General features: G+C 43.3%; 1 protein-coding gene across 2 annotated transcripts; it reads left to right on the top strand.

Moving 5' to 3' along the window:
* Positions 1–1,550: 1,550 nt before the first annotated feature.
* LOC306858325 (lysine-specific demethylase 5A-like) lies at positions 1,551–27,120 on the top strand. Of its 2 annotated transcripts, none has more exons than XM_079398787.1 (27): positions 1,551–2,207; positions 5,660–5,737; positions 5,817–5,939; positions 7,841–8,011; positions 8,098–8,241; positions 8,324–8,405; positions 8,497–8,591; positions 10,061–10,219; positions 10,304–10,423; positions 10,511–10,669; positions 11,584–11,765; positions 11,854–12,016; positions 12,115–12,234; positions 13,349–13,543; positions 15,348–15,529; positions 15,682–15,806; positions 15,882–16,032; positions 16,135–16,255; positions 18,829–19,184; positions 19,628–19,766; positions 20,322–20,501; positions 23,360–24,064; positions 24,135–24,263; positions 25,462–25,606; positions 25,693–25,913; positions 25,987–26,415; positions 26,488–27,120. In XM_079398787.1, exons 1-27 carry the CDS (start codon positions 2,061–2,063, stop codon positions 26,698–26,700), a joined length of 5,034 nt encoding a protein of 1,677 aa, XP_079254913.1. In that variant the 5' UTR covers positions 1,551–2,060; the 3' UTR covers positions 26,701–27,120. The 2 variants fall into 2 exon arrangements, with proteins under 2 accessions (XP_079254913.1, XP_079254912.1); XM_079398786.1 differs by having other exon boundaries at positions 16,132–16,255.
* Positions 27,121–27,333: the final 213 nt, after the last annotated feature.

Raw genomic sequence — 27,333 nt, 5'->3', positions numbered from 1 at the left:
TTAGAAGTCAAAGCAATAGGTGTATAATTTCCTGGATGTATACAATCTTTCCCAGGTTTACGTGTTGGAACTATAACAGCCTCCTTCCAGCTTTGTGGTAATTTTCCTTCCTCCCAAATTTTATTGTATACATTTTTAATAAAACATCCTTAGATAATTCACTGAGATGATTTATCATTAAATAACAAATCTGATCCATACCTGGAGCTGATTTCTTGGTTTTTCTAAGAGATTGATTTAATTCTGTGTTCGTAAATGTTATATTTATTTGGTCATTATAGTGTTCCTCACTCTGTATTAGCTCTTTATACTGCTCCAACGCCCTTTCCCTTTCTCTTTTTGATTCCTCACTAATATTGTTCTTCTTCTATTCCTGTTATCACTCCGTTTCATTCGTGTCTCACCCAACATCTTACTTTCATTTACTTTTTTCTTGCAAACATGATCAATTTTTACTGCTTTGTTTTTTTGTTCTTCTGTTTTACATTTTACTAACAAGCTTCCATCTCTCAAAATCTCAGCCGTATCCACTTCTCCTAACTTTTTCTTCAGCTCTGCAGACAATGCTATTGGACTTAGATTAATATGTTCATCTTCCTTTCTGAATTTAAGAATTACTTTATATTCCTCTCTTACCTTCATTTCGCCCACTCTTTCTCTTTTCTTGTCTTTTCCTACTACTAATTAAACTCCAGTCATTACCCAGAAATCACCTCAATCCAGTCACAAACCAGTTTATGTCCACCGCTGTAGACTCCAAAATCTCTGCTGGAAGTCCGATCGAGGGCACGTCCGTCTCGACGCAAGTACATATGTATGAATAAATAAATATATAAATGAATTAATATAACACAGTAATACAACAAATACAATATAAACAGAACTGTATTGTAACTGATTCACAATCACCCACAAACAGCAAAATAGACATAAGAAAGAGTGAAAACTTTAAGTACGGTATTTAATGTGCGTAAGAAATTAAAAATGCAAAAATAAAATTAACTTTTCAAGTTGAAATAAAATTGCATTAAAAGTGCTGTCACATCACTGCCCAACAGCCAATCACCAGCCTTGATTAAAGGTTAAAGGGTTGAAGAATATGATGAATTTAAATGCATTTATAATGAAAAAAAGTACTTGTTCATGAAAGAGGACAAATAAAAGAAAAGATCTTGCTTTATCAGCGCAGTCACAAGTGAAATTTGTTAAGTTTATATAGTTGTAAATATACAGCGATAGAGACTCGGACATGTAAGGCCTAGTCATTTTTAAAGCGTTATCTATTGATTCTACAACTTATTTATATTACATACGATCTGTATATATTAACATTAATTTAAAATAAATGATTTATAATAACTGTTAAACTGAAATTGCTTGTGTGTAATGGATTAATAATAATATCAATCATATAATTATATAAATCATATGAAATAACTCTAAGTAACTATAATTAAAGCCAGACATTTGTTAGCACTAATGACCTTTAATTTGTAGGAAGAGAAACTTTGTGTCAGTCATGAGTCACTTTGCTCTCATCTGATTGGTCCAGGTTCAGTTTGAGATCTTTAACTCTGAGCTGCCCGGAGCAGGTTAGCTGTGGAGAGGAAGTTACTGTGGCGATGAACTCGGCTAAAAGACAAACCACTTTCATGGAAACTAAAACCCAGGATTGGTGCAAACTACACTGAAACTGACCTGGCTAACCCGATAAACCACAGGCCCCAGGTCTAGCGTGTGTTTGTTAGAGCGGAAGTACAGCGGCCGGAAGTAGAGAGGTAACACTTCCGGAAACATCTGCTCGGAGGCTAGCAGAAGGGGCTAACGGTGTTTGTTTGAGCATTACTCTGATTATTACAGCATTAGCTCGCTGTATTTGACGGATATCTGTGGGATATGATCGCTGGAGGCGGAGCGCGGGAGAGAGCTGAAGTGACCCGCGGCGGAGCAGCTTTTGTTCGGCGCTCTTCTCTCGGAGTAAACACGGAAACATTACCCGTCTGATCAGAGCAGGAATGAGCAGCTGATGAAGAAGAAGATCTGAGGCGCAGCGGTGACTCATGGCGCTGTTCCGCGAGTTCCAGGCTCCGCCGGAGTGTCCGGTGTTCGAGCCCAGCTGGCAGGACTTCAGCGACCCGTTCAGCTTCATCCACAAGATCCGGGAGATCGCCGAGAACACGGGCCTCTGCAAGATCCGACCGCCGCAGGTACCGTCCCCGCGATTTACTACAGCGATTTACCACAGTAAACACAGTACTTAACTTACCAGAGCGATTTACCACAGTAAACACAGTACCAGAGCGATTTACCACAGTAAACACAGTACCAGAGCGATTTACCACAGTAAACACAGTACCAGAGTGATTTACCACAGTAAACACAGTACCAGAGTGATTTACCACAGTAAACACCACAGTAAACACAGTACCAGAGTGATTTACCACAGTAAACACAGTACCAGAGTGATTTACCACAGTAAACACCACAGTAAACACAGTACCAGAGTGATTTACCACAGTAAACACAGTACCAGAGTGATTTACCACAGTAAACACAGTACCAGAGATATTTACCACAGTAAACACCACAGTAAACACAGCACCAGAGTGATTTACCACAGTAAACACAGTACCAGAGTGATTTACCACAGTAAACACCACAGTAAACACAGTACCAGAGTGATTTACCACAGTAAACACAGTACCAGAGTGATTTACCACAGTAAACACAGTACCAGAGATATTTACCACAGTAAACACCACAGTAAACACAGCACCAGAGTGATTTACCACAGTGAACACAGTACCAGAGTGATTTACCACAGTAAACACAGTACCAGAGTGATTTACCACAGTAAACACAGTACCAGAGTGATTTACCACAGTAAACACCACAGTAAACACAGTACCAGAGATATTTACCACAGTAAACACCACAGTAAACACAGTACCAGAGTGATTTACCACAGTAAACACCACAGTAAACACAGTACCAGAGATATTTACCACAGTAAACACCACAGTAAACACAGTACCAGAGTGATTTACCACAGTAAACACAGTACCAGAGTGATTTACCACAGTAAACACCACAGTAAACACAGTACCAGAGTGATTTACCACAGTAAACACAGTACCAGAGTGATTTACCACAGTAAACACCACAGTAAACACAGTACCAGAGTGATTTACCACAGTAAACACAGTACCAGAGTGATTTACCACAGTAAACACCACAGTAAACACAGTACCAGAGTGATTTACCACAGTAAACACAGTACCAGAGTGATTTACCACAGTAAACACCACAGTAAACACAGTACCAGAGTGATTTACCACAGTAAACACAGTACCAGAGGGAAGTCGTGGCCTAATGGTTAGAGAGTAATCCAAAGGTTGTGGGTTTGAGTCTCGGGCCGGCAGGGATTGTAGGTGGGGGGAGTGAATGTCCAGCGCTCTCTCCACCCTCAATTCCCACGACTGAGGTGCCCTTGAGCAAGGCACCGAACCCCCAACTGCTCCCCGGGCGCCGCAGCATAAATGCCCACAGCTCCGGGTGTGTGTTCACGGTGTGTGTGCGAGTGTCTCTGTGTGTGTGCGTGTGTGTTTGTTTCTGTGTGTGTGTGTGTGTGTGTGTGTGTGTGTTTGTCTCTGTGTGTTTGTCTCTGTGTATGTGAGTGTCTGTGTGTCTCTGTGAGTGTGTGTGTGTGTCTCTGTGAGTGTGTGTGTGTGTGTGTGTGTCTCTGTGTGTGTGTGTGTCTCTGTGTGTGTGTGTGTCTGGAGCAACTCTGGTCACAGACTGCTCTGTGCTGTGTGTGTGTGTGTGTGAGAGTGTCTCTGTGAGTGTGAGTGTCTCTGTGTGTGTGTGTGTCTGGAGCAACTCTGGTCACAGACTGCTCTGTGCTGTGTGTGTGTGTGAGTGTCTCTGTGTGTGTGTGTGTGTGTGTGTCTCTGTGAGGAAACCTTGCATTACTTCAATTTGCCGACCATTCAGTGTCTCATTCTGTCCTGTCAAACCCCTCAATCTCAGATGACATTCTGATATTCATGATTAAAGCAAGGCTACAGTGTCTACCAACAAAGTATAATTTGGCAATATGGTATCCATCAAAGCATGAACCCTATTGTATATTACATCCAACTCAGCAGGAAAATGAAACGGTTGCTCATATACTAAACGGATGCTACAATTATAAAGGACTTTATGTGGCCAGACATGACCGTTTGGTTGATCTGGTTGCAAAGGAGTTGGAAAAGGTAATCTGTGGACATGATAGTAAGATTTACAAGCATAGCACTGTGGTTTCATCATAACATATCTGACGGTGATTACTTTAGAAGCATTCCAAATACTCCTGACATTGTAATTGTAAATGAGGTTATGAAATCTGTATGTATCTTTGAGGTGGGCTGCTGTTTTGATCTGTATATGAATACTTGCTACTATTCCAAACTATTGAAATACCAACCTCTGGTAGATCTCATTCTCCAACTTGGATACAACTGTAGATTAATGGTTTTGGTATTTGGACGTTTGGGTCATGTCCATAAGAGTGTGATCAGAGGGATGCAGTTGGGGGGGCTGCTAAAAAAGGAGGCAAAAAGGCTTGCAAAATTCTGCTCTATTTCAGCCATTATAGGGAGCATGCAAATATGGAGACGGAGATGTTGTTTATCCTTAATGTGTTGAGTATCATAAATGGAAGGACTTGTGCAAGTATGTGAGCCATGAATTGTAGATCTGTCACCTTGTCAAAAACTCTTCCCAGAGTATTTGGATTTTGTTTTCTTTGTAATGTCTTTTAGATCCAAATAAAAGTAATCAAGTGTGTGTGTGTGTGTGTGTGTGTGAGAGAGAGAGTGTGTGTGTGTGTGTGAGAGTGTCTCTGTGAGTGTGTGTGTGTGTCTCTGTGAGTGTGTGTGTGTGTATGTATGAGAGTGTCTCTGTGTGTGTGTGTGTCTGGAGCAACTCTGGTCACAGACTGCTCTGTGCTGTGTGTGTGTGTCTCTGTGTGTGTGTGAGTGTCTCTGTGAGTGTGTGTGTGTCTGGAGCAACTCTGGTCACAGACTGCTGTGTGTGAGTGTGTCTCTGTGTGTGTCTGTGTGTGTGTCCCTGTGTGTGTGTGTGTGTGTGTGTGTGTCCCTGTGTGTGTGTGTGTGTGTGTCCCTGTGTGTGTGTGTGTGTGTGTGTCCCTGTGTGTGTGTGTGAGAGTCCCTGTGTGTGTGTGTGTGAGAGTCCCTGTGTGTGTGTGTGTGTGTGTGTGTGTGTGTGTGAGAGTCCCTGTGTGTGTGTGTGTGTGTGTGAGAGTCCCTGTGTGTGTGTGTGTGTGTGTGTGTGTGTGAGGGTCCCTGTGTGTGTGTGAGGGTCCCTGTGTGTGTGTGTGTGTGTGTGTGTGTGTGTGTGTGTGTGTGTGTCTCTCTGTGAGTGTGTGTGTCTCTGTGAGTGAGTGTGTGTGTGTGTGTGTGTGTGTGTGTGTGAGAGTCCCTGTGTGTGTGTGTGTGAGTGTCTCTCTGTGTGTGTGTGTGTGTGTGTGTGAGAGTCCCTGTGTGTGTGAGTGTCTCTCTGTTTGTGTGTGTGTGTGTGTGTGTGTGTGTCTCTGTGAGTGTGTGTGTGTCTGGAGCCACTCTGGTCTCAGACTGCTCTCTGTTGTGTGTTTCAGGGCTGGCAGCCTCCCTTCGCCTGTGATGTACGTAGTTTCCGGTTCACTCCTCGAGTGCAGCGGCTCAATGAGCTGGAGGTGAGTCGAGTTGCTCAGTGCTGTGATTAAAGGAGATGATGTCTGTGTCTGCTCCTCACCTGGTGTCTTGTCCGCTCAGGCGCTCACCAGAGTCAAGCTCAACTTCTTTGACCAGATCGCCAAGTTCTGGGAGCTGCAGGGCTGCAGGCTGCGCTTGCCTCACGTGGAGAGGAGAGTGCTGGACCTCTACCTGCTGAGCAAGGTACAACACACCCTCGCATCAGCCCTCATCTGCCGCGCTGAGAGACGTCCTGTACAGACCAGTTATATAGATCCAATATAGACATCACTCGTAGCTGTGCACGCACAGAGCCCGCAGAAAAACACTGCTGACTAGTGGAGGTAAAATCCATGGAATAAGAGGAAAAATATATATCTTTGTGCCTTTTGATGTCAAAATCGGAATGCAGGTCATTTTTATAGAATACTTTCATCAAAGACGCCATTTGAAGCTAAAGTGTTCATAGGGGACGTATCGTGTTAGCCCTATAGTTACAGCACCAAATATGAGTTAAACCTAGAACTATTAACATTTTTAGATAACATTTATTAATTTTATCTCACAATTCTGACTTTTTTTTCTCGCAAATGCAAGTTTATATCTCCTAATTCGGACTTTATAACTTGATTTAATTAAAAAATGGTGAGTTTTTCAATTCTGTGGGGAAAAAAGCCAGAAGAGCCGAGGGGAAAAGAGAGAATGACGAGTTGTTATTCCTTATCCGCATTCTGAGATATAAAATCAAATTGACCTTTTTTAAAAAATTATTATATTCCATTGCTTCATAGACTGCCGCTTGAAAACCGTATTTTCTGCCACCAGATATGCTTCGCCCACAAAAAACCACATCCCTGTTTCAGAGACTACTATTTAGTGTCAATTTTGTTGAATAACAGTGCTTATCACTGGGTGACAAGTTGTTGTAATATGTGGAGAACATTTTGAAAATGACATCTAATCAATGTAATCTATAGTCTTTTTAAATCTAACTATTTTGTACTGTATCCGTGTAATTCTGTAGCCGTAAAGGCTGTCTCTCCTGGTTTTTCTGCCGCCATGATGCGTGCGCATCCCACATGTTTACAAGCCTATAATTGGTCTATACACTACGCTTCAAGAGTTTATTAAATTTTCAAAAAATAGTTATTTTTTATTTTCAAAGAAAAATGATGTATGATTTGTTGGAATCGAACGATAAATGACTGAGCTTCAGCCGTTTGAAGTGGATTTGACTGAGAAAGATAGTTTTCTGAAGGTTCCAAAGAAAAATCACCCAGCAACGCTGCATCTTTTCCTACAGTTCTTTTCTTAATTATTATTACTATATAGCTATCTTTGATTTAATCCTTGTTATTAAAAATACGAACAGATGCAAAAAAAAAAGTAGAACAAATATAAGAAACAAATTTCAAAAGAAATCTCATTTTAAATCTAAACAGAAATATTGAAGAAAATCAAATGTAAAAATAACTAAAGTGTGTTGATTACAAATAAACTGATTATTAAAACTACAGAAGCAGTTCAATCACGAGCATTGATCTTTTCTTTTATTGTTGGATTAACATGCCTATATTAAGACCTACTGTACTGCACGGATCTAATATAATGTTACACATCAGATGTTTTTCCTCAAACGTTCTCTTATGACAGCAGATTATGTTTGCGTGAAGCGCCTTTATGTACGTGACTCTTATATCAGTCAGCGGCAGAGAAACAGGTACTCATCTCAGGAAACATACAAATAAAGATCATTTTAGATGTTTAGTTACTATTTGGAGCATCGGGATTGCTAGATGGAAATAAGTTTTTAACTTTCTTGTGTTATCCTCGACAGTTCTGATTAATGTATAATGTCATTGTGATGACTTCATGTTATGCATTTATTTATTTTTTACTGTCTAATAAATCAAATCAAATCAAATCTAGACGAGGGCTTAATTAACTAATTTTTGTGAAAACCTCAATTATTATTTTTTTGTCTGTAGCTCAAAATTAGCCCATACACATTCACACTCATTTTACTGGCACAGGTCACATTTGTGTGTAAACCTGCTGATGTAATGTGAAGTGTAACTCAGGTCTGATCTCTGCTCTCTGTGCAGCTGGTGTCTGCAGAAGGAGGGTTCGAGGTGGTCTGTAAGGAGAAGCGCTGGTCCAGGATCAGCAGCCGCATGGGGTTTCCGGCTGGGAAGGGTGTGGGGTCGCTGCTGCGCTCTCACTTCGAGAGGATCCTGTATCCGTATGAGCTCTTCCAGTCCAGAGCGTCTCTGACCGTGAGTCCGGCTCCTGCAGCCGCTGCTGGTGTGACGCGTGTCTCGAGTCGCTCCTGACGGGAGTGTGTGTGTGTTTGTGTCTATAGAGCGTTCACGGGCTTTACCCAGAATCCTCTGACCCCGAGGACGTAGATGAAGGCATTGGAGGTGGAGAGGAGGAGGCTGCAGATGAGGATGAAGAGAAGGAGAGACGAGCCGAGAGACGCTCCCCTCGACGGCTCAAGGACGAGGTTGCTTTCTCTCTCAATCTTCTTTTTAGCAGACAGTTCAGTCTCCCTGAGCCTGTGCTGACGTGATGTTTGTGTGTCTCAGAGAGAAAACACGGAGCCCAAAGGCATGCAGCTGTTCAGCGGCGGCCCACAGCTCCTCGGGTTAGATATCATGACCGCAGCAGGTGAGATGCTCAGCGGATCATAACAGACATCAGTGCTGCTCCGCAGACAACGGTGTGTAAAGACTGTGTGTGTGTGTGTGTGTGCGCGCAGATGAGGAGGGCTTCCTTAGGAAACAGAAGCATATGAGGGCTCAGGCGTTTGCCATTAAAATGCGTCCCCGCAAGGAGGTGCTGGAGGTCAATTACGTGAGTATGCTGTTTGTGTGTCATCCTGCATTATAACTGTGTTCGAGCTTCTACATTGTTCAGTACAAACTGCACTAAAAGGCCCATTATACTTCCGTGTCTGACCTGCGGCGCTGCCTCTCTGCTGTTTACGCTTATAGATCTGCAGTCAGACTGATTACATTCATTTCCAGTGGATCTGTTTCCTTAACATAAACACTTTTTTATTAACATCACAATGGTTGACTTGATGTCCAGTAATTGCTGGTGAAATTATCTTGTTTTTTCTGCGGACAAACTAGTGATGTGATTTTTGGCTCATTTCCACTAACCAGACCTTTCAAATAACCCATGCAATGTGAGACACTTTGGATAAAAGCGTCTGCCAGATACATACATTTAGATATGAGATTCATTAAGTCAGCTTTATTTATATAGTGCTTTTAACAATCCAGATTGTGTCAAAGCACTTAACAGCATCAAATTGGAGGATAGAGTGTCAGTAATGTATAATAATAAGATTAAACACTCAATTTTCAGTTAAAGGCATTTCATTATTGAATTCAGAGATGTCATTGTCTAGCTCAGTTTAGTTTAAATAGTATCTGTGAAATCAAATTGACGATAATCAACGTGTCCCCAACTGAGCAAGCCAGAGGCGACTCATCCAGCTCTTCATTCATCGCCTTTCTAAGACTCCAGTCAACTTTACAACACTTCTCACAGTACTCATCATTTCACAGCAGCTTTACGAAAAGCTAAGAGGAACTTGTACAAGGAGAAGAGTAACAAGACCTAAAACTGAGCCCTGTGGCACACCATGCTTCAGTACTTCAGGAGTCAGCAGTTCATCATTTCTAAACACATCTTTAGTTTCTGCTGTTCTGATGTTTTGAGCCTGATGACCTAAAGCTCTGTTATTATGCAGCGTTGCTTTAAAGTGCCCCTATTATGCCATTTTTAAGGTTGCTAATATTGGTTTATGAGTCTCCTAAAACAGGTTTACATGCATCAAAAAACACTTTAGTTTCTCAAAAAATAGCTTTAATTTTACCTAATTTCTAAATGATTCCTAAACGACTCGTGCGAAGCAGTTAGAAGAATCAGTCTCTCTAAACCCCTCCTTTCCGTGAGCACTCGCTGCTGTGATTGGTCAGATGGCGCAGTCCTTTGTGATTGGTCTACCGCGTACAGCGTGAATGACAGCCATGGGCGGACATTATGCAAATGTGTTACTTCGTGATGTACAGCCATAACAGAATAAGATTGGAATTCCTAACGACTCGTTTAGCTGATTGCGAGTCAACTCTTTTTTTTGACAGACAATAACTTTATATATGGTGCACTTTCGGCTTCACAACTTTGCAGAAAGTTTATGTTCACATACTGCTACATGACACACTGCAGGAAAGGTAATATTCGAAAAGGCATAATAGGGGCACTTTAATGGCTAGTACTCGATGTTGAGGGTGTGTGTGTGTGACTGGCAGATCGACTTGTACATGTGCATGGCATGTGGGCGGGGTGACGAGGAGGACCGCCTCCTGCTGTGTGATGGCTGTGACGACAGCTACCATACCTTCTGCCTGATCCCGCCGCTGCAGGACGTGCCCAAAGGAGACTGGCGCTGCCCCAAGTGTGTGGCAGAGGTACCTCACCGCTCAACACACACACACACACACACCTGCTGTAGTGAAAGCTTCTCTGTGATGCGCTGATCTCCCTTCACACAGGAGTGCAGCAAGCCTCGCGAGGCGTTCGGCTTTGAGCAGGCCGTGCGTGAGTACACGCTCCAGAGCTTCGGCGAGATGGCCGACCACTTCAAGTCCGACTACTTCAACATGCCTGTTCACGTAAGTACCGTCTACACACCAACGTCTAAAGCAGCGTTCTGTATGCAGAGAGCAGAGCTAACACATGTAACGTGCTGTCTGTGTCAGATGGTGCCCACGGAGCTGGTGGAGAAGGAGTTCTGGCGTCTGGTCAGCAGCATCGAGGAGGACGTTATCGTGGAGTACGGCGCTGATATCAGCTCCAAGGACGTGGGCAGCGGGTTCCCAGTGCGAGACGGCAAGAGAAAACTCATCGGCGATGAGGATGTAAAACGCTGCATTATCTCATACCTGTGTATGAATCACACGAGGAAATGTAGTTTAAGAAAAATAAAACTACATCCATTTAAAAAAAATTAAAAGACCACTTTAAAATTCTCAGTTTCTCTGGATTTACGAAACTTATGTGAATAGGAATATGCGCTTGAGTAAAATAATCATTTTAGTTTTATTCTGTAAACTACTGATGTCATTTCTTACAAATTTTAAATAAAAATGTTGTCATTTAGAGTGTTTTTTAGATAAAATGACAATTGGTCAAAATAACAAAAAAGATGCCATGTTTTCAGGCATGTTTATGTTCATTTTTAGACAACACAATACCAGTGTTTTCACTTCAGATGAGTTAAGAAATCAACATTTGTTATTTTGAACAACTGTCATTTTCTGCAAAAAACAAATAACAATAAACAATGTTGTTATTTAGAAGGATTGTTATCAGACCTTTATAGAATAAAACAAATATTAACATTTTACTCAAACCCATTCCTAGGAAATCCAGAGAAAGCTTATTTCTTTCCGTAGCTCTATATAGCAAATGTTTTTTTAAATTTTTATGTATAGTTGAAAATACAGTATATATATAGCATACAGTCTTTTATATATAATTGAAATATAGTTGGAATATTAGAAGAAAATTCTAAATATTGAGAGTGTCTGACTGTCTTCAGAAACGTTTCAATGTCATTCTTTTCATCAGAGAGACATTTTTGCTGTACTAAAATGAATTCTATGTTTAGGAGTATTAAGATTATTTGCGTTGTGAAATAATTTTCCTTTCAGCTAAATTTCTCCCGGATTGTTATTGCACTGCAGTAAAGGCTGTATGTAGAGAGCGAAGAGATTTAGCTCGTTGTATCACGGGCCTCTTGATTGTGTTTGTGGTGGTGTGGTGTGTGCAGGAGTACGCGAGCTCGGGCTGGAACCTGAACAACATGCCGGTGCTGGAGCAGTCGGTACTGACGCACATCAGCGGGGACATCAGCGGCATGAAGCTGCCCTGGCTGTACGTGGGCATGTGCTTCTCGTCCTTCTGCTGGCACATCGAGGACCACTGGAGCTACTCCATCAACTACCTGCACTGGTGAGTCCTGTCAGACAGCGAGCCTCGTCCTGGCGCTCCATGATCCAGTGACGAGTGACCTGTGTGTGTGTGTGTGTGTGTTGATCAGGGGGGAGCCCAAGACCTGGTACGGCGTTCCCGCTCACGCCGCCGAGCAGCTGGAGTCCGTCATGAAGAAAGTGGCTCCGGAGCTGTTCGACTCTCAGCCGGACCTCCTGCACCAGCTGGTGACCCTGATGAACCCCAACGTCCTGATGGAGCACGGCGTCCCGGTACAGCTGAGGAATCTAACACATACTAGAAATGAGATGTTTGGCCCTGGCAGCAGTGCTCTAGGACAGCCGTCACTGACCGACTCGTTATCATACAGGTGTACCGGACCAATCAGTGCGCCGGAGAGTTTGTCGTCACCTTCCCGAGAGCCTATCACAGCGGCTTCAATCAAGGCTACAACTTTGCTGAGGCTGTCAACTTCTGCACCGCAGACTGGGTATGTCCTCCGAGCCACTGTGAGTCTTCAGCTCTGTGTGTGTGTGTGTGTGTGTGTGTGTGTGTGAGGTGTGTGACGACGTGTAGGGCTGGGTACCGTTCACATTTTAATCGGTACGGTACCGGTACCCAACGGTACCTTTTTTCGGTACTTTACTCTCTGTGTAATAACAAAAACATTTATTTCAGTGAAAAAATAAGTCCAAAATCTCAATTTCAACATTTTGAACAATAGGGCCCTACAATTATTTTTCTAACAGAAAATCTTGTTTTATTTTTTCTGATAATCAAATGAAGGCATGAAACATTTATTTATTTTTAATCAAATGAAAATGAAACCAAACAGAGGTTTACTGTTAAAATTAATACATGGTAGATTTTGTGAATATTCCTTTTAAAAAAGTTTTAATAATAATTGTATTTTTTCTACAATTAAGTGGTTAAGTGGTTAATGTGCTTGTAATAATTATTCTATCATTTAATTTTTTTATTTAAATTTGACAGTAAATACAATATATAAAGATGTACATTATACTGTACAAAAGTAATACAGGAGTAAGATATTTCTGTTGCGTGTTAAACCGCACTTATTTTGACATGTTGCCGTGAAGTTTCTGTATACAGTAAGATATGATGCTAGTTTTCTCAAATGAAGCGGTAAATTCTCATGAAGTGACTCACAGCCTGTAAGATCATGTGTTCATGTAGTGAGATGCAGAGGCTGAAGATCACCGTGAGTTCACGTGTGCTTCAGTATTTGTGTAGTAAACAAAACCACGTCTCTGCCATTCATCCACACCGAGGCTAACGGAACATGCAGGATTCATATTTAAACCGTCTTTTTGCGTTTTAATATTCACATACACTAGTTCATATCGCGATTCCCATTAAGTGACAGAGCTTCTTTTATTCATCCAAAAACTGACGAATTCCATGGCATTCTGCTCTATAGAGTAAATTCCGTTTTTATGAATGGACTCCATCCTGTCCGCGTTTTCGTGGAAACCATATGATCTCTCTCTCTCTCTCTCTTATGCGCCCAAATACGCTCTCAAGTACCGAAATTTGGTACCGAATTCGGTTCGGTGCCTAACCCTAATGACGTGTGTGTGCAGCTGCCCCTCGGCAGGCAGTGTGTGGCGCATTACCGGCGTCTGCAGCGCTACTGCGTCTTCTCCCACGAGGAGCTGGTGTGTAAGATGGCGGCGGATCCGGAGAGTCTGGACGTGGAGCTGGCGGCGGCCGTGGTGCGAGAGCTGAGCGAGATGATCGAGGAGGAGAGCCGCCTGAGAGCAGCTGTGCAGCAGACGGTGAGAGAGACCTCATCCAACATCTGTCACTAACAGGAGCTTTTCAGAAACCTCCAGTCCAAAACTACTCTAATATAACAATCTGCAGATCAGGGTCAGACAGAAACATGAACTTGCTGCAAAAATCTGACCAAAAATAATAGAAAATGCCACCAAAATGAAAATGCTGTTTTCTTGAATATTGGCTCACTTAGAAATATGATATAGATTTGATACAATAGTGCAAAAAACAAGAAGTTAACATTAAGAGACATTTTAGAAGCAATGCTGTCAGTTTTTCAGAATGAAAATAGTTTGAAACGAAGCTAGAGCAGAACTGCTGTGATTCTCACAGTAGAGGTGTTTTGAATGAATCAGTTGAGTGAATAATTCAATAACTGTCTTTATGAACTTATTCATAATGTCATTCCTGAATGTGAACTGTTTTAAACAAATCATTTGAGTGAATGATTTACTCATTAAGACTGACTTGCCAACACCTACTTGCAAATTTAGTTTCATATTTAAAAGTAGGCTCTTTTTTTTTTCTTAATTTATTATTTCAGTTTTCAAAAACTTTAATTATAGCATTCATTTCACTACATTATTCATGCAGTTGTAACAACGCCATAGTATCTTATTATTCTAATTGAATTTGATTAAATTTAATAATGTGACACACATTTAACACATTTAAAAAATTTGCCCGAATAAATATGAAAATGCCCCTGGAAATCAATTTAATATTGACTCATATTGTTAACATTTATATTAATTGCTAACATTAAAAGACATCTTGAAAGTATCAGTAGTGGAATTCAATAATGAAATCAGTAGAACCAATAAAAATAGATCAAAGAAAAAATTGAAGCAAATGTAGGGCCCTATGAAATCTGTTTTATTTTTTTCCAAATTCCGTTTTTCCCATTTTAATTGTTCTGGACTCCTATTTAATTGTTAAATAAAATTGTATTGATCAAAAAGCATGTCTAATTAATTAAAATCATGAAACTTATACAATTTCACATCAATTTACAAAAAAAAAAAAAATATGTTTAAGACCCGAAGAAATGTTTCTATTTTTCTTTAAAAATAGAAAAAACTTTTTTGGCAAACAAAGAGGATTTACTATTGAATGTTGTGTGATTATTCCTTAAAAAACTAAGTTTTAATAATTTTAGTAGTAGTATTAGTAGGGTTACATACATTCTACTGAACAATAATAATATGTTTCTGGCACAATGTCTTTAAGTTAAACCGAACTCTTATTTTGACGGGTTGCCGTGAATAAATTTCTGTGTGTGTATGATATGACACTAGTTGTACTCAAATGAAGTGACTCTCAGAGCAGTTCTGGAGATGTTGTTCATGTGTTTATGTCCTCATTTAGTGAGACGGCAGACGCTGAAATCACTGCTAGCGTCACATGCTTCAGTGTGTGTGTGTGTGTGTGTGATAAACAAAACCATGCGTCTGCGCCATTCATTCGCACACAGACACACAGAACATGTGAACATAGTCTTTTTGTGGCTTAATATTTACAGATACTAGTCTATACCGCTATTTGATTTAAGTGTAATGACCTACTTTCGATTAGTTCATTGAAAGTTTGACAAATTCCGTGACATTCTGTGTTAAACAGTAAATTCAGTTTTTATGACTGGATTCCATGATTCTGTCTGTTTTCCGCATCGCAGAAATCATAGGGCCCTACAAATGGCTCTTTTTTTCAGCAACATCATTCATGATTAACATTCAGAAGCTGATAATAATACTGAGCATCTGTTAGACAAGCACTGCTTAGATGATTGTGTCTGGTCCTCAGGGGGTGGTGAGCTCGGAGCAGGAGGTGTTCGAGCTGGTGCCCGATGACGAGCGGCAGTGCTGGAAGTGCAAGACCACCTGCTTCCTGTCTGCGCTCACCTGCAGCTGCAGCCCACAGCGTCTGGTGTGTCTGCATCACGCCGCCGAGCTCTGCAGCTGCGCAGCCAGCAACAAGTGTCTGCGGTAACCACACACTCACTCACACACACACACACACACACACTCTCTCTCTCTCTCTCTCTCTCTCTCACACACTCACACACACACACACACACACACACACTGCTGTATAAGTGACTGCCTGAGGTGCTGAATAATGGCCATGTGTGTGGCAGGTTCCGGTACGATCAGGATGAGTTTCCCAGCATGCTCCACGGGGTGAAGTCGCGGGCGCAGTCTTACGACACCTGGGCCAGGAGGGTCACGGAGGCGCTGGCGGCCGACAGCAAGAGCAAGAAAGGTCAGACACCACTCTGAGTGGCCACTTTAGTCCACACCCGCAGCAGGGTCTAAACGGGTCGCTGGTGCTCCACAGATCTGATCGAGCTGAAGGTGCTGCTGGAGGACGCGGAGGACCGGAAGTACCCCGAGAACGGCCTGTTGCGCAGCCTGAGAGACACGGTGAAGGAGGCAGAGACCTGCTCGTCTGTAGCGCAGCTGCTGCTCAGCCACAAGCAGAGGCACAGGTCAGCCACAGCACACCTGTCTCCGGTGACACACCTGTATGGAGTCCTGTCCTTTAGCACTAATATATGTGTGTGTGTGTGTGTGTGTGTGTGTGTAAGAAGAGAGCGTCCCGAGAGCAGCGCACAGAAGGCGCGCAGCAAGCTGACAGTGGAGGAGCTGAAGGTGTTTGTGGAGCAGCTCTACCGCCTGCCCTGCGTCATCAGCCAGGCCCGGCACGTCAAGGTGAGTGCAGCCAGGCTTTCTGCTGGTCTGAAAGACTTCAATTTAGTTCTATCAAATTTAAGACCTTAAAAAATCTCAAATTGTACAAGAAAGTCTTAATTATGATTTCAAGAGGTCTTAAATTTGGGGACTGAATGACCAGAAGTGCGATATGGCTGAATGAGGATTAAACTTCAAAAGGCTCTGAAACATGAGCGCTGCACGTTCAGAGTCCGGTGCTGTGCTGTATTACCGCTCCACCTGCTGGCAGAGAATGAACGAGCATTTTCAGTAAAACTCTTGTTTTGTTCAGAGTTCAGACAAATGCAGAAATCACCCCATGCTTTCACTCTGCAAACACGCAGAGCTTTAAATGTGAACTGGTGGATCGATAAGAAGACAATGCATTATACAAATCTAAACCGTATAGGGCTGTGCGTTATGTATGGTCTGCGATAATTTCGTAATAGCTGTTTTAATGATGTGCGATTTTATATTATCGAGTATATCGCTAAAAGCAAGCAAAACACCTACAGAGTGTGCTCATACATTACATGATGAAGTCTAGCAGGTTAGCATAGTGCATGTGTGCAAATGCATTTAGAATTATCACATAATTCAAGACATGGGGCAGAAAAGTTATATATTTATATCATTTCAGTTAATATCACACGAACAGTGCCGTGTTTTTCTTCAAAAGTCAGCATGATTACAAATGTGATACTGATTTTATGCAACAGTTCAATAAACAAGAAGTTAATATTAATAGACAACATATTGCCTGTTTTTGCTCTATTCCTCCAACAAAAATCATTCCAAACACTGCCACAGCACAGTTTCACGTCTGAGCAACATGGTGTTTGGTTCCTGAATGAATCAACCGTTTAAATGATTCAGGTCAGTCACAATGACTCACTTATTAACAGTGACTTGCTGCCACCTGCTGGCGGTTTTAATTTCACATTTAAAGTATCTTGCCTAAATGCCATTCAGATGCAGCTTCTGTGTTTCCTCTGCATTGCAAAGATCAATTTTGTTGATACTGATTTCATTTGTTTGGTAAGAGCCTAAATGCAAGAATTTGACTCAAAAGATGGTGTACACTTTTAGAAAGAATGGCTTAAAGGTAAAAATGCCCATAAAACTGGTTGGAAATGACTCATTTCTATCACTGCTGTGAACTGACCACACAGAATATGAAGACCATCAAAAAATTCAGAGTCAGCTGTCAGCAGAATTAGAGATAAGATATCAGCACAATAACACACTCAGCAAAATATTGTCTAATTATCGTTATCGATAAAACCCCAGAAAATTATTAAGATATAATTTTGTCAATATCGCACACCACTAATTTGTTCTTTAATTGATTATAATAATTTATTGATGATAATTCTTTAAATTAATGTAATAATTAATACTTTTGACTCATCCATTTTCTTAAAAATGGTTTGAAATGTAAAGTTGATCATTTTATAAAACTTTTTGTTTTTGTGAAAACTTGTAAATTATGCTTTTTATAGTAATTTTACAGTTTAATATGGTTCTATAGACATTGCCCTACCCCGCTCATATGGTATTAATTTTATTTGTGCAGGTCTTAAATTTGAGCTTAAAATCCTGCAAAAACCCTGCAGCGAAGCGTCTCGTTGTCTGAGAACCGGCTCTTCTTTACCATTAGCATGTCCACGATTCCATTATATCTTTTTATTAAATTATACAAGCAGGCTACTTTTAAAAATAATTACAAATGAATAATAAATCAAAACAATTGTTAAGAATTTAACCAAATAAATATACATTAGCTTCAAAACATACAAGCAAATATAAAGTAATAAAGGGGGGAAAAGACAATTACAAGTGATATAGAAAAAGTATCAGTGCTTTAAGCGTTTGAAAGTTTACAGACAATCATAGTTGTGGGTTTTTCTGTTTTCCTCAGCATTATTGCTGTATGATTATTACTGATGAGATCATAGACAGTGGCAGCTTTCACACTTATGCACAGATCTGTTTCCACTTATCAGATGCTTTGTCCTGCTCTGAAAACACAACTGACTGTTTACATTAAATTTTGAATCATAAAAGTATTCAGAGATGCGAGTGCATTTAACCGATCAAGCTTCAGGACAAACACAGAGCCCTGTGAAAGTCTGTCAGTGCATGAGTGTTGTTCATCTGATACAGACTGCTTTCCAAAAAGCATAAATGAAAGCGTGTATCTAAAGTAAAAGACTGAAATAACACAGTCAAGCAATGCACAAGCGTCTCACAGCCCATATTCTGTGCAAGGAAGCTGCCACGATTGATGTAGCACACACTAAGCTTGCTTTTTCCAAAATATGTCCAGATCTCAGATTTAAAAATAGAGTGCATGTATTAATACTGGCGTGACAAGCGTATGAGAATGACTTCAGTAGACTATAATCAATTACGGTCTATTACTGCATCGATGCAGTATCATCCACATCGCGATGCAACAATTCATTTCAACACCAGTAGTGAGGTCTGGTGTGAGGTCTGATGAGAGTGCAGGGACCCTCCTCGGTGGCTGAGGTCTGATATCAGCTCTGGTGTTGTTCTCTGCACTGCAGGAGCTGCTGGAGAGCGTGCAGCACTTCCACGAGCGGGCGCAGGTGGCGCTGGCCGACAGCACGCCGGACTCCGGGAAGCTGCAGGCGCTGCTGGAGCTGGGCTCGGGGCTGGAGCTGGAGCTGCCGGAGCTGCCCCGGCTCAAGCAGGAGCTGCAGCAAGCGCGCTGGCTGGACGAGGTGCGGCTGACGCTGGCCGAGCCGCAGCGCCTCACACTGGAGCTGATGAAGCGGCTGATCGACTCCGGCGTGGGCCTGCCGCCCCATCACGCCGTGGAGAAGGCCATGGCCGAGCTGCAGGAGCTGCTGACGCTGTCCGAGCACTGGGAGGAGCGGGCACGAGCCTGCCTGCAGGCCAGGTGACCCTCAAACCCAGTCCTAACTGAGACCTGCACCACCATCATCATCTGAGAGCTGAACAAACCAGCTCTGTTACGATAGGACAATATTTGAAGATCTGGAATCTGAGGGAGCAAAAAAATTTGAATATTGAGAAAATCACCTTTAAAGTTGTCCAAATGAAGTTCTTAGCAATGCATATTACTAATCAAAAATTAAGTTTGGTATGTTTACAGTAGGAAATTTACAAAATATCTTCATGGAACACGATCTTTACTTAATGTCCTAATGATTTTGGCAAGAAAAATCAATAATTTTGACCCATACAATGTATTGTTGGTTATTGCTACAAATACACCTGTGCTACTTATGACTGCTTTTGTGCTGCAGGGTCACATATAGTAGTTTTGGGTCATTGTGTAATTCTTTGGTTGCTGACTGTTGTTCGTCTGTCTCTCTGAAGGCCTCGTCACAGTCTACTGACGCTGGAGAGCATCGTGATGGAGGCCAAGAATATCCCAGCGTACCTCCCCAATGTTCTGGCCCTCAAAGATGCCCTGCACAAAGCCAAAGAGTGGACGGCCAGAGTGGAGGCCATTCAGGTGACTGTGTGCTTCACAGGGTCATGCTTCAACACGTCTGTTTACATTTATTAATTTTGCTTAAGAATGAGGAATACAACAATCTACTAGAGGCAGTAAACACAAGAAATCAAGCAACGGTACAAGCTAGAACAGTGCTTTATAAGGGGAAAGTGACAGCAGTCTCCTGAATATTGCCAGAGATTCTGCATTCCTGATGTGTGTGTGTGTGTGTGTGTGTGTGTGTGTGTGTATAAAAATCCAGAAAAACAGAAATTCTAATGGAATCTAAGAGTACAAATTGTAGTAGCATATGCGTAAGCACTGTTATTATGGAGGTCCTTTCGACCCTGTCCCTGGTCCAGACAACATTAGAGAAATTAGAGTAGACATTCGGGTCATGTGACTCTCTTTGAGATGATGTTTGAACAGCGCATGCTAGTTCAGAGATGTTTCTAAACAGGTCAAGGGTATGAATGCTGTGGAAGAGATTGTCATTGTGACCGTCTCATCAGTGTTGATTCAGCTTTATTGTAGCACGTCATGTGACCCATGTCTCGATCTCTTTATGAGCAGAACGGCAGTAACTACTCCTACCTGGAGCAGCTGGAGGGTCTGTTAGCCAGAGGACGCTCCATCCCCGTCAGATTAGAGGCTCTGCCGCAGGTGGAGTCACAGGTGGCTTCTGCCAGAGCCTGGAGAGAGAGAACCGCCCGCACCTTCCTGAAGAAGAACTCCACCTACACCCTGCTGCAGGTGATAGATGCACACACTCACACGCTACTGCAGGTGACACAGATACACACAACATACAAACTCACACACTAGGCCTGAAACGATTAGTTGACAATATCGACAATAAAAAAAAATTAGTCAACAGATATTTTTGTTGTCGAGTAGTGGTTTGATCTTATATGAGCTAATGTAAGAGCCTGCAGAAATGCGGCTTGACCAGTGTGGCGCTGTAGCGCAAAACAATAATTCAGCCGTCCTGGATGCTATTCAAGAGAACAAGACACAGTGCTTCAGAGCAAACACAGCCCAACCTGAAGCTGTTGATCGGCATTTAGATGAATATGTGACTATATGCTGCACTTTCCTCTCAATAATGACATAAACAAAAACTCACAGCGGTGAGAAAGCAGTGGTTCAGAAAGCATCTGATTACAGTGATGTGGATGTTTGTTCAGTACTCCAGTAAAGTCCAGTCACATCACGTTTATTTATACAGTACTTTAATACTACAATAGATAGCCTTAAATCAAGCAGCTTTACAGCATTAAACAAGAAAAACCAGAGTCAGTGTCGCTTTCAGTTAGAATTACAACTTGATTTTCTGTCATATAGCAGCTCTCCAGTGCTAGCTAGCTAATGATAAAATATTTCTGTTAGTGGGAAAAACATTATTTAATGAAAGTGATATTTTGATAATCAAAACAGTCCTGAGCTAGGTCAAGCTTTGATCTCTGCAAACCAAATGAGCACTTAGTGATTTTGACACGCTCCCTCCACGTGCGCCCTAGACACATCATCAGAGGTTTCATAACTTACCATTATTTTGTTTCTTATCTATAAGGAGATGTTAGGTAGAATTATGTGTCATTCAGCTACTTTTTCATGTTGCTAATTAAATGGTGAATAAGAGTTTCTCTGTCTGTCATCTCTTTTTGTTTGCCAAATATATTTACTTGTATAAATTAATTGTATAATAGTTGTAGTTACATATGATTTTCAAAAACTGAAGTGATTACCTTTTATTTGTTTGTTAGAATATGTAGAACTCAATATCCAATTGCAAAAGCAGAACAAAGTCTACTGACTAATCACTGAAATAATCAATGATTATTCAATTAATCTATCTAATAATCGTTAGATTATTCGATTATCAAAATAATAGTTTGTTGCAGCCCTAGGCAAACACGCCTTACAGCAGATGACACACACAGTGACACACTAGTAGTGCAGGTGTGCCCTGGCCCTCGATGTCCACTGTCCTGCAGAGTTTAGCTCTAACCCTAATGAGATGAGACAAACTACAGGAGCGAGGTAAGCCGCCTGGCCGGGTGGTGCAGTGACAATAATCTCTCTCTGAATGTGGAGAAGACGAAGGAGATTGTTGTTGACTTCAGGAGAGCACACACTCAGCATGCCCCTCTGACCATCAACGGTGCGACTGTGGAGAGAGTGAGCAGCACCAAGTTCCTGGGTGTGCACATCACAGAGGACCTCTCCTGGACTAACAACACTGTAGCACTGGCCAAGAAAGCACAGCAGCGTCTCTACTTCCTCCGCAAACTCAGAAGAGCCAGAGCCCCGGCCCCCATCATGTGCACCTTCTACAGAGGCACCATCGAGAGCATCGTGACTAGCTGCATCACTGTGTGGTATGGCGCTTGCAACGCATCCTGCCGCAAGTCACTTCAACACATAGGTGAGAGCAGCTGAGAAGATCGTTGGTGTCTCTCTCCCCTTCCTCCAGGACATCTACAGCACCCGTCTCACCCGCAAAGCCCTCTGCATTGCAGGTGATCCCACCCACCCGACACACAGCTTCTTGACTACTGAAGGACAGCTTCATACATCAGGCTGTCAGGAAGCTGAACTCCCTCCCGTCCCTGCCCCCCCTCCCCACTTTTACCCCATGCAACACTGAACTCTGATACTACGACTCCCCACATCCCCAGGACCCCCCCACCCACCCATTTAAAAACTGTGACCAGCACCTGTCACTTGTGCAGCATTGGACTGATCACTACCTCATCCAGCATTGACTGCAAACTACCTCTTCGGATAGTCTGATAAAAAGACTATTCTTTTGTCACTTTAACAGACTGATTAGCTCTTCTTGCACTACACATATATCTGCACAGTTTTGTTTTATTTAACTGGTTTGCACTCTATCTGCCATGTGCCTTATGCCACTTTATCTATCTCTTTTTTTATTTTTCTACAATGTCCTCATTGTATATCTGTATAGTTGTATGTACATATGTTTAAACTGTATTTATCTGAATTTCAACGTCTACTGTCAGTGTCTTAAATGTTAACTGTATGCACCAAGGGTCTGAGAGTAAAGCAATTTCAATTTTCTGTATGTATGTGCCGTACATGTGGAAGAATTGACAATAAAGCAGACTTGACTGACTTGACTAATCAAACACACCTGAACCAGCTAATCAAGCTCTTCAGGATTGCTAGAGAGTTACAGGCAGGTGAGTTTGATCGAGGTTGGAGCTCAGTTCTGTAGGTCAATGGAACTCAAGAGCCAGAGTTCAGAACCTGTGCACTAGTGGAATATATAGGAGAAAATAATGTGCTAATAATTTTTATGCGTATAAATGTCTTCATGAAAGATGGTTTCTGCACTGCTAAATGTTTTCCTCCGTATTTTTTTTTTTTTTGTCATTTTTGAATACAAATAGCTAAATATTCTTAAATCAAGGTGCAGTTACTTAAGAAACAAACTGGCGTGAGAAAATAAGTCTTGTTTTCTGAGAAATAAATCAAAATGACATGTTTGTTGAAAACAAATATCTGCCGGTGAGGTCAGGAGAATCAGCTGCTGAGTGACCCTGTGACGTTCACCTTTACTCACCTGCGGTCGCCCTCTCCAGGTGCTCAGTCCGCGTGTGGACATCGGCGTGTACGGCACCAGCAAGAGCAAGCGCAAGCGTGTGAAAGAGCTGCTGGAGAAGGAGCGTGGCCTGGAGCTGGATGCTCTGAGCGACCTGGAGGACAGCGTGGAGGACATGCGTGACCCTGCCGCCGTGGTAGCTGCCTTTAAAGCCCGAGAGCAGCAGGAGCTGGAGGCCATCCACTCACTGCGCGCCGCCAACCTGGCAAAGATGGCCCTGGTGGAGCGCATTGAGGAGGTGAAGTTCTGCCTGTGCCGCAAGACGGCCGGTGGCTTCATGCTGCAGTGCGAGCTGTGCAGGGACTGGTTCCATGGCGCCTGTGTGCCGCTGCCCAAAGCCGGCTCGCAGAAGAAGCTGGTATCAGGCAGCAAGGAGTGCAAGTTCCTGTGCCCGCTGTGCCAGCGCTCACGGCGGCCCCGGCTGGAGACCATCCTGTCGCTGCTGGTGTCGCTGCAGAAGCTGCCGGTGCGGCTGCCTGAGGGTGAGGCGCTGCAGTGCCTGACGGAGAGGGCCATGGGCTGGCAGGACCGCGCTCGACAGGCCCTGGCCACCGACGAGCTCTCCTCCGCCCTGGCCAAGCTCTCCGTGCTCAGCCAGCGCATGGTGGAGCTCGCCGCCCGGGAGAAGACCGAGAAGATCATCAACGCTGAGCTGCAGAAGGCCGCCGCCAACCCCGACCTGCAGGCACGTCACTTCAGATACTCACATCTGATCGAATAAGAGCGCTCCGAGACTAACTTGTGTTCACTTTCAGGGGCACATCCAGACCTTTCAGCAGGCCGGCTTCAGCAGGGCCACGTCGCCACGGCCCTCCATGGACTATGACGATGAAGAGACGAACTCAGACGAGGACATCAGAGAGACTTATGGATATGATGTCAAGGTACGTGAATTACTAAATCCGGTCACACAGTCAACCATCACCTCGTCATAAAGGGGTCATGAACTGCCTTTTTTATTATTTTTGTACTGTTCTCTGAGGTCCAGTTATAATGTTATCAAGATTTTTACATAAAAACATCAGAATTTAGAAGTAATAGGCTATTTTCTGTCCTGTTTTTAACCTCCTCATCAGAATGCTCTGTTTGAATAGGCGTGGAAGATTGTAGACTCAGGACACACCCACTGCTGTGATTGGCTAACAGTTGTGTGTGTTTGACAGCTTACATTCCTCATAGATGGACACTGCTGGGATTTAGGTCAAACGCATAAATACGCCGTATATATCAAACGATCTGTTTAACAGGCAAAGCAATAGTGACCACGTAATGAAAACATTTACTCACACTTGTGTGCTGCGACATTAATGTCAGATCCAATATAGTCACACAGCATCTATCAGTTTCAGTCTTTCTGAAAATCCCACGTCAAATTGTGTCGATCTTGTTTGTAAACTATAAACGGTAAATTGAAGTGAATAATGGACCAAGTTCTTACTGATGCGGTCTGGATCTTCATTAAAAATAAACTTAATTCACTCTTTCCTAATGTTGGGATCAGAAGGAAGGCAACGCAAACACTTTTTTTCCCACAACGTGGCACTGCACAGTGTCAGTTAGCCTCTCTTGTGAACACTACATTTACATTTAGCTGACGCTTTTATCCAAAGCGACTTACAATTGCTATATATGTCAGATGTCGCACGCCTCTGGAGCAACTAGGGGTTAAGTGTCTTGCTCAGGGACACATTGGTGTCTCACAGTGGATTTGAACCCGGGTCTCTCACACCAAAGGCATGTGTCTTATCCACTGCGCCATCACCACCCACCACTACATGTGCGAATCGGTGGGCGGGGCTAAACAGGCAGCGCTGTAGAAACAGGCATTGATCATCTTCAGCGGAGGCGGTGCTTACATCAGAGTAGAACATTTTACAAGCTGTTGTTTTGGCAGACCTCCTTCAATATAAGCTGTTTTTAGACTAATGAGAGTTTTGAGCTCTGGGAAACTTACAGGATGTTTTTATAGTACAATGTCCTCTTATATGTCAAAAGATCAAGTTTGGTTTCTCAGTTCATGACCCTTTTATTGGGATGCGGTTGTGCTGCTCATCTCAGTCTCTTCTCTGTTTCTCTCCTCAGGACTCAGGAGAGGTGAAGCCGTACTTGTTCTGTGACGAGGAGATTCCTGTGAAGTCGGAGGAGGTGGTCAGTCACATGTGGCCGACAACACCGTCTTTCTGTGCTGAGCACGCATACTCCTCTGCCTCGAAGTCCTGTCCTCAGAGTAAGACACTACTACACACTTACACATGTATATACAGAAGAGTCCTGCAGACCTGAGACTAACCTGATCTCTGTTGACCTCCTCAGATCCGGCGGTGCCGCGCAAGCAGCCCAGGAAGACGCCGCTGGTGCCGCGCAGCCTGGAGCCTCCAGTGCTGGAGCTGTCCCCGGCGGCCAAGGCCCAGCTGGAGGAGCTGATGATGGAGGGAGACCTGCTGGAGGTGTCTCTGGACGAGACGCAGCACATCTGGAGGATCCTGCAGGCCACGCACCCTCCCTCAGAGGACAAGTTCCTGCAGGTCATGGAGGTGAGAGATACGCCGTCACTGCACATGCTCGTGTTTCTTGTGTCCACGCATTGACCCCTGTACGCTCCCGCAGCCTGAGGATGCTCTGCTGGACAAACCAGTCAAGCTGAAGCTGAAGGACGCAGAGAAGAAGAGGAAGAGGAAGCTGGAGAGAGCCGAGCAGCAGCTGCTGCTGGCCACCGGCGGTGTGGAGGGACGCTCCAAGTCCAAAGACATGAAGCGGGTTCTGGAGCTCAAGCCCAAGAAGAAGAAGCTGAAGCTGAGCCCAGACAAGTCCCGCGAGCTGAAGCAGCTTGCCAAGCGGCTCGCCAAAGAGGAGAAGGAGCGCAAGAGGAAGGAAAAGGCGGTGGCCAAGGCTGAGTTCCCTAAGGATGCTCTGGAGAAGAGGAGCCGGAAGATTCTGGACATTCCCTCCAAATATGACTGGTCCGGAGCGGAGGACTCCAACGACGAGAACGCTGTCTGCGCCGCCAAAAACTGCCAGCGGCCCTGCAAGGATAAGGTGAGTGATGGTCTACTGGAGTCTGAATGAGGCAGTCGTGAGTGTTATTCACTGTGTCTCCTCTGGGTTCAGGTGGACTGGGTGCAGTGTGACGGCGGCTGTGACGAGTGGTTTCATCAGGTGTGTGTGGGAGTGTCCTGTGAGATGGCTGAGAATGAGGACTACATCTGCTCAGCCTGCTCGCGTAAAGCCACCGCGGCTGTTAAAGTAGGAGCAGAGACTGTGGTGATGTCCTCGCCTGTGGTCCCAGCGCTGCCCCAGACCGACCCCCCGGAGAGCAGTTAACCTCACAAACACACTCCAGCGGCTGCATCACCTCCTGTGTCCAGTAGATTTAGCTCTTTATTACTGCAGTCCTGGAGGAGCCACCTGATGCATCAAGACTGGACAAACATGGTCCGGGGAAACCTAACCTAAACCAGCGAACTAACCCGAGTCCAGAGCTGATCTGCTGCGTCATCATGAGATCCTGCAGCACTGAACTCCCTGTTTGGACCTAGTCTCTGCCCTCAGCATACGGAGGACGGGACGTGTAATGGTTGTATTTAGTGAATCTATTTATTATGTACGTGGATTTTAAACAGTTCATGATGGGGAGGTCTTTTTCTCAGCTTTTGTCAAATAAAGAAAGAGGAATGATGATGATACATGTCAAGTTTGTGAATTTCACTGCAAATAAAGCATTCTCTTCTGTGTAATGTTCAGAAGAACCACTTCTGTCATCATGTTAACAATAATGCATCGTGCTGTCTGCCCCGTGATCACCTCCTCTTGCTGGGGTGCAGCGAAAGCCCTTGATCGTGTATCGCCCATAGCCAGAGATATTGTCAAAAACATCAATTACTGGCAATATTAAGAGGATTTGGCATTTCCAATTAATGTAGACCTGTTACATTCTTATTTTTCTAAGGCCTATTA

Source organism: Barbus barbus (genome assembly GCF_936440315.1).
Source record: "Barbus barbus genome assembly, chromosome: 39".
NCBI lineage: Eukaryota > Metazoa > Chordata > Actinopteri > Cypriniformes > Cyprinidae > Barbus > Barbus barbus.
This window is presented reverse-complemented; position numbering and strand designations above follow the sequence as displayed.

Excerpts from the sequence above, each read along its gene's own strand:
- LOC306858325 (XM_079398786.1), top strand. The coding sequence starts at position 2,061 with ATGGCGCTGTTCCGCGAGTTCCAGGCTCCGCCGGAGTGTCCGGTGTTC. Across the intron at positions 12,235-13,348 it reads ACTTCTGCACCGCAGACTGG|CTGCCCCTCGGCAGGCAGTG; the intron begins GTATGTCCTCCG and ends GTGTGTGTGCAG. Across the intron at positions 15,530-15,681 it reads GCCAGCAACAAGTGTCTGCG|GTTCCGGTACGATCAGGATG; the intron begins GTAACCACACAC and ends TGTGTGTGGCAG.